The sequence below is a fragment of the Trichogramma pretiosum genome, unplaced genomic scaffold (assembly GCF_000599845.2).
Source record: "Trichogramma pretiosum strain Unisexual culture from Peru unplaced genomic scaffold, Tpre_2.0 scaffold21, whole genome shotgun sequence".
Classification (NCBI taxonomy): Eukaryota; Metazoa; Arthropoda; class Insecta; order Hymenoptera; family Trichogrammatidae; genus Trichogramma; species Trichogramma pretiosum.
In genome coordinates this window covers 1,152,589-1,160,122 of record NW_019640940.1, presented here as the reverse complement: position 1 = coordinate 1,160,122, position 7,534 = coordinate 1,152,589, and the positions used below count along the sequence as shown (strand labels likewise).

Here is a 7,534-nt window from a genome sequence, read left to right as displayed (position 1 = left end):
TTTTTGTACGAATCGAGAGAATACCCGCCTCGCAAAAACACACCAAGTTTTATCTCCTAATGGCACATTCCTGAGTTTCATTTAACAATTTCATCCATCCCCTTCTCTCTCTTTTTTCTGTCACTCTAATACCGTAAAACGAACACTTGCACGTTCGGCTCGTTCGAAAGCCAATTTTCCGTGCGGCTTATATACGAGTGTCGTGAGGCACTTTAATACATGTAAGTTACAAACGTGTGGCAGCGCGACTCCTTTCTAATGGGCTTCATATCACTACATGCACACATACACACATACACAAACATACGTACACACCACTCGCATACGTAAAAGTAAATGTTTTTGCAACAAAAACCTCTTCGTCTTGTTTCGTAAAATAATATATTGTACAAAAATATCGAACGACGAAATAGAAACATGGATCTGTCGATATTTCTTTCGTGCACACACATGAATAATGTGTATGGGTTTATGGCCTTGAACAGGATTTAATCATGGACACGTAGATATACATTTTATATAATTCTTCTTTTTTAATCAGTATATAATAAATAAATATTGCTATTTGACTTAATCGTATAAAATATACTCTTATATATATTTAAATTTTTTTCGTTGGACGGTTACACAGTTCTGTTAGTTTTATTTATCAATTACTTTTTTGCCATCGAATCTTCATTATACCTCCTACAAATATAAGTACGTGTGAATTAAAAATTGCTCTGAAAAATTTATACACATTTATACTCAGATACTCGAATATTAGCTATATTTATAGATACATGAGTTTTGGCATTTATACGAAACGCTCATCGGTACGATTGAACAAATGTAGCTTTTATTTAAAAAAAAAAAACAATCATATATTTATAATATTTATTTACATTTTTTCATTCTCTGTACATCATACTAATTACGCATGAAAAAATCAAGCATACTACACGATAAGTCGTCGAGTTACAATAAAATCGCGCCTCGATCTCATGAAAAAAACAACAACAACAACAACAACCACAACAACTCCTACGCCATACAATATTATGCTCTCACGCTTATAGATATTACGCGAGAAAATCGCCCGGCATTATAACACGATAGTGAATCGTTGCATTATATGCGCGCACGATGATGTGCGCATCGTAGAGCATCAACAATGAAGAATTTATTACGATATAATAATAATGCATTACGTTTTCGATCTTGACTCGACGTCATCGATATACGCGCACGCAAGATTAATTATAAATTTGTGATTCACAAAATACCACGATAGGTCGTTGATCTCGTTCAAACAGCTGATCGATGGCGAGTATACGCTGTACACGTTATATATACTTCTTTTTTCCGTTAATTAGAAAAACGTTTAGTCGGCGATATTTTCTTCTCTCCGCGCGACAATATCCTTTTGAAGCGATTCGAGAGCTGCAGAGAGAGAATAAATCGAGCCGCGAGTGCGATCGAGAGCGACTTTTTTTTCTTTTACGACGACATAAATGCGAATATAGAGTCAACTTTCGTGTGGGTTTACACAGAGAACTGCAGCGAGCGAGCGAGCGAGCGAGAGACAAGCGCGAGAGATTTTCACTCAAATTGAAAATGTCAATCTGCCGTTTGTGGTTTCGGCTTACGTATTTATACACTCGATTATAATGACTCTGCGAAGCTCTGTGTATGTGTGTGTGTGTTATTATGTAGAGATTTTCGTCGAGATGACTTTGAAAGATTTTACACGCTGCCTAGAGCTTATGTATGTATGTTGTGTGTGTGTACAATAATATCGCATGCGGCAGCAGCACCAGCTATGATTTGTGCGCGAGTGTATACACGATATTTTGACGCGAACTTTCTATATCGTCCCTGTTTCTCTCGCCTCTGACTCGTTTTTTTTGTGTGTGTGCATCTTTTAATACAGCCGCCACCGCGATTTCTCGACTTTTTACTCTCTTTATCGCGCGAGCATGCATACGAGCAGTAGATTACACGCACGTGCGTCATTCAAAAAGTTCGAACTCGAGATCGCGCGGGTAAATTTCACGGACTTTTTTTTGACGTTTGCGTAACGATTTTGAAAGAAGAGCTCGATAAACACAAAAAAATTAATCTTGGTAACATATTTGCGCGCGCCTCTATACGATGATGTTGTTGCACATACTATAACCAGCAGTGCAATGAAGTGACGGTTGAAGCGCGCACCTCGCGAATGCACCTATACGCGCGCGCATACGTGGCATATAATAAATACCGTTATGCAAATGCATATACACACACACATGCATCTTGATTATGATTGCCTCTCTCTCTCGCTCTTTTTCGCTCCTCTATGTAACTGTTCATTCGATGGCTAATCGAAATTATGCCTCGCTTCTATACTACGGGAGAGCTCGACGCGAGAGAGAGAGAGAGAGAGCAAATTCTTTTCTACACGCCCGATACGTGTATCTTTTTTGTTTATTTTTATTATTTTTTTTCCATCTCTCGCGATATCGTTTCGTGAAAATATGAAGACAATTCGAATGGTTTCAGATAAAAGGACACGATTCGCGTCACACGGCGTGTTCGTACACATACACGTTTCACACACGCAAACACGAATATAGGTGCAAAGGCGTTCGAGGAATTTCTTGCCTCGAGTGAATAAATTAATGTAACAATATGTACACGAGCTTCGAGCGTGTTGTATATGTGTATAAAAACGTTGACTTTTCTCACTTGCGCACGGGGCGGCACGTAATCATTGAAAAACAAGGAAAAAAAGCAAAAGAAAAGAAAACGTCGAGCGAGCTGTTCGAGCATTACACGCGCGGGACAATAGTTTTCTATGTGCATAAATAGAAAATATTATCATCGAGCGACACTAACGAGTCTCTCTCTCTCTCTTTCAGTTTTGCGCATTTCGTATAGATTACAAACACGTGTGTATATGTACGTATGTAAAGGCACATTCGAAATGTACTGTTTTCACCTGAAACGCGGCACATTGATAGAAATACTCGAGCGCATACACACATTATAGTGGCGGTATACGTAGGTATGTATAATACGTATCTATAAATACTTGCACTACGCTCTCGGCGCGCTGAGAGCGATAATATATAATACGTATAATACTACAACTACTACAATAGGCCAACAACAACACGCGTGGGCTTATAACGCATACACACATTCCGGCGATTATTTTTTCGTCGCCCCCGCTCGTATACGTAGCTACGTATACATATTTGGCTGCAGCAGTTTTCTGCCCGCTCGCTCGCTCGGCTTTGCTGCTGTTGCTGCGTTGCTGTTCGTTGTTGTCACGATATGTCGTAAAAGGGGGTCGGAAAAAGAGAAAAGCCCCGCGCGCGAGCTCCGCATACTGTCTCTTATATACCGAGTAGTCGTGACTCGTGGTTGTAAAAGAGAGAGAGAGAGAGAAAAAAAAAGAAGAAAAAATACCGTTAGACTAACGTTTCGCAAAAAAAAAAGAAAAATATACTCCATATAGCGTATACGTATATTATGCAGCAGCTCGTGTTGGTGTGTAAATATAGCTCGACGACGTATGTGCGCACACACACACACGTGTAAATGTATTAATGTACGCACGCAGATCGACACGTGTGTATTATAATATCACGCAGAGAAATTTCGTTTTTCCATTTGATATTCGCGAGAGACTTTCCGAGGCTCGATTTTTTATAATACGTTTAGCTTGGCGGCGACGAAACCGGTCATCGTTACCGATAGTGTGTATACCTACGCGCACGCGTAAAAATATTTCGATCGACTCGTTGTTGTTGTCGTTGTTGTTGTTATTTTCTTCCAAGCGAGTATTACGCGCTCTCTCTTCACGTACGCATTCGATTTTCAATGCCACAATAATATATAAATCGGCGATTGCCCTTCTCCGCACACATACACCTTCGTTACGATGGCGTAATACGTATTTAGGTACGTACGTATATCGGGCTATTTTCGTATCGGTATAAACTCGTTTTTTTGTTTCGACGCATCGGGGGTGTAAGTACAAAGTATCCTTGAAAATTTCACGCTCACTCGCACTCGCACTCGCACTCACGCACACAAATAAAATATATTATACCGCGAACTTTTTTACTTTTTTACTCTCGCTCTTTCTCTATCTGTGCGTTCAACGTCTCGGCCTCGGCATCGGCTGGGGCATGTAAATGGCACCGTTGCCGTTCTTCACGACGTGCTGGACGACGTTGCCGCGCGAGTCGAGCACCACGCCGTCCTCGAGGGTCAGGCCGGCGAGCAGGTGCTGCATCTCGCGCTCCTTCTTGTCCATGTGTCTACCCGGTGCCGGTGGACTGTTATCTCCGTTCGAGTGATGATGATATCCGTTCGCGTGTCCGTTGGGCTGTCCATTGGGCTGCTGCTGTCCGGCGAAGCCCAGCGAGGCCAGACTGCCGTGGCTGCGACTACGATGCTCCGCCCTGATGCTGTAGGAGAAGGCGCGCTCGTTCAGGTGGCCCTTGCGCCGATAGATGCCCGTGCCGAAGCGCGACTCGTTGTCCGGACTGTCGCTCGATCGCCCATTCTGCTGCTGCTGTCCGTCGATCTGCGACGGCGGTGGTATCGGCGACGGCGCGCTCAGATCGGCGTGCGAGCTCGCTATGCGTCTCGAGTGCACCAGGCCACCCAGTTGAGAGCCGTCCACGGGTAATCCGTCGCTGCCCATCACTGCCCATCCGGGCGGTGGAGCGTGCGACCTGCGATGATTGCCGCGATTGCCCGTGGTGCCGTAACCGGCGCCCGGATACAATCCAGCCGGCAGCGGGGCGCCCGGCGGTCCCATGGGCGGCAGGGGCGCGTAGATCGGCACTATGGGCGCCGCCGCGGGTATCGGCCTGATGGCCCGCGGATGCATGCCCTTGCGCGGCAGCGTCGAGGCCGGCACCAGTAGCAGCGGGGTGGGCGCCGGTCGGGCCAGCGTGCCGGCGATCGACCGATTGCTCGGCGGCAGACCGGCGGGATAGTGGACACCCATTGCCCCAGGTGGTGGCGGTGGTCCACCACCCCTCGGCATGGGATGGCCCAGCGTGTGATGATGATGATGATGATGCAAATGATGCGGCGGTGGTGGATGATGGCCGTTGGCGTAGATCGGCCCGTTGTGACCGTTCATGCCGTAGATCGGCTGCTGTTGTTGCTGCATCATCTCCTCCTGCATGAGCGAGGCAGCTCGATCCTTCTTCATTTTCTTCAACTTCTTGGCGGCTTTTTTGCGCGCCGCCGAGGACGTGTTGGACTCGTCGTTGATGAGCGGCTGGCTGGGTGCCGGTGGCGGTGGCGGTGGTGGCGGCGGAGCGATCAGCTGACGCGGTCGTCTCTGGCTGCGCAGAGTGCCGTGCTCCTGGTACAGAGCGTCGAGCTCGTCTCGTCCGCCACCTCTGGCCCAGACCTTGTGATTCTCGTCGGCCGTGTGGCCATTGCCGTTGTACAGGCTAGCCTCGTCCTCGTCGTTGCTGGCCTCGCCCAACTTGGTGCTGCTGGGCGATCCGTTGGTCTCGGCGCTCAGATTCAGGGTCGACTCTCTTAGAGTATTGTAGAGCGAGCCCGAGCTCGAGTGGCTGTGATTCAGATGACCGTTGGTCGGCGTCGACGTGCCCCCGTTGGTACCGTTGCTCGTGCCGTTTCCATTCATGATCGGCGACGAGCTGCCGTTGCCACCCGGCTCCAGACCCTTGGCGAATCTACTATCGGCGTGCGCGTGAAAGCAGCACCTGACCAGGGCGTTGGCCGCCATGTCGCGCTTGCATATGAAGGCGTGGCACTCCAGCACCTTGATGCCCGAGGTGCGCCTCAGCACCGCCGCGAACAGGGGCGGATGATTGGCCGAGGGCGAGCGCGTGAACGGCGAGTCGAGGGGCAGAAAGCGCGTCGCGAGCTGACCATTACTGCCGCTGCCGTCCTGGCCGGCGCTCCCGGCGGTGCGCACGTGCCTCACCGCCGCGCAATAGTGCAGCGACTCTATGGGGAAGAATCGCGTGACCTTCTTGCGATTCTCGTCGACGTTCTCGAGGAGGAGGCCGTTGGACCAGACCGAGAGCCAGGAGTCGATGCCGCGTGCGCCCGAAGCGCCCTGCTCCGGGTAGAGCTCGCGCAGCGGCTCCTGGACGCCGAGGAGGCCCTCCTTGCTGGCGTGGGGCACCGCCGAGCCGAGATAGAGGACGCGGCAGCGACAGTAGGGCGTCGAGGCCTCGTCGTCACCGCGCATGGTGGAAGGTAAAGCACTGTACACGCGAATCAAACAAAATTGTGCACTGCACGCACCACTCACACACAGGCGGGTATTTTAATAATTTATATAAATACGCGACACAGACACAGTCACAGTCGCGCGGCAGAAGGAGCAGAAGGAGGCAAAAGGCTTGGCCTCGCTAGAGAGAGCAAGCTAGGTCGTTCACACTGGCTTACTGGCGCTAGACGACGGGCCTCTTTCTCTCTCTCTCTATCTGTCTTTCTCTTTCTGCTTTACGCTCGCTGCAGCGGCGGCGGCGGCTCTCAGCGGCGAAGAACAGGCCGCGAAAGAGAGAGATACTCGCGAACGTCGAAAGAGAGAGAGAGGAGCATACGCTGCTGCTGCTCCGTCTTTCTCTTTCTGCGCCGTTTTTCACTCGCGATCCGCTGGGATACTGCGAGCGATCCTCTCTTCTCTCTCTCTCCTTTCACCTGATGATCTGTGCCGAACGCTGCTGCTGCTGCGATGATGCGCTCTCTCGCGTACACATATATATATTAACACTGTGGGTATGCAACACTGCACACACGTATAATGCAACACAAACAAACAGAGAGAGAGAACAGAAACAACAAGTATAACACCAGACACAGACACGACGGTGGTGACTCTTTTTCGAAGGGGGCCCTCTCTCGCGCACACCAGTCCTTATAGTTTTTTAGCCGGTCACGGCCACTGACGACAACTCCGGTGGATTCCGCGGGATTTTATTCGGCTCTCGGCGGCGCTACGGCTGCTGCTGCCGACAACACTGGTCGTAGCTGTATTACGCCGCGGCATATGTTGTTGCGCCGCATAGTGTGTGTGTATATATTTTCTTAATTTCTTTTCTCTTCTTTTCTTCTTTTTCACTTCGCCTCTCTTGGCTTTGCGCGTGTGGCTCGCGCAGAAAGCTGTAGAGAGCAGCGGCGGAGAGAGAATCGGCGTGGCGTGCGAGTCTCTCTCTCTCTCTCGAGGTCACACGTAATACACACCGATAGTACACACACAGTATAGCACTTGGCTTTCTTTTCTCTCCCGTTTATTTTTCTCACACTGGGCGCGTAGTCGTTGCTCGTTTTTGGAAAATAGTAACGATCACCGAAACACTCACCGTATACACACGGTTATACACACAGGTACACAGAAAATAATACACACTATCTCGTCGCACACCCACGCAGTACACACAGTATAAAGTAAGTAAGTTATAAAATATAAAGTCGATTCGCGCGCACGACTCTTTAATGCTATATGATCGGTAGTAGTAGTAGTAGTCAGCACGAGCGTCAGTCGGACGGACGGACGGAG

The 7,534-nt window shown here is 48.8% G+C and overlaps 1 protein-coding gene across 1 annotated transcript; it reads right to left on the bottom strand.

Moving 5' to 3' along the window:
- Nucleotides 1–4,129: 4,129 nt before the first annotated feature.
- Nucleotides 4,130–6,220, bottom strand: LOC106659762 (SH3 and multiple ankyrin repeat domains protein 1). Its single transcript, XM_014382442.1, has 2 exons — nt 4,592–6,220; nt 4,130–4,549 (listed from the first exon to the last, which is right to left on the bottom strand). The coding sequence occupies exons 1-2, from the start codon at nt 6,218–6,220 to the stop codon at nt 4,130–4,132; spliced, it is 2,049 nt and encodes a 682-aa protein (XP_014237928.1).
- Between the last annotated feature and the right edge of the window lie 1,314 nt (nt 6,221–7,534).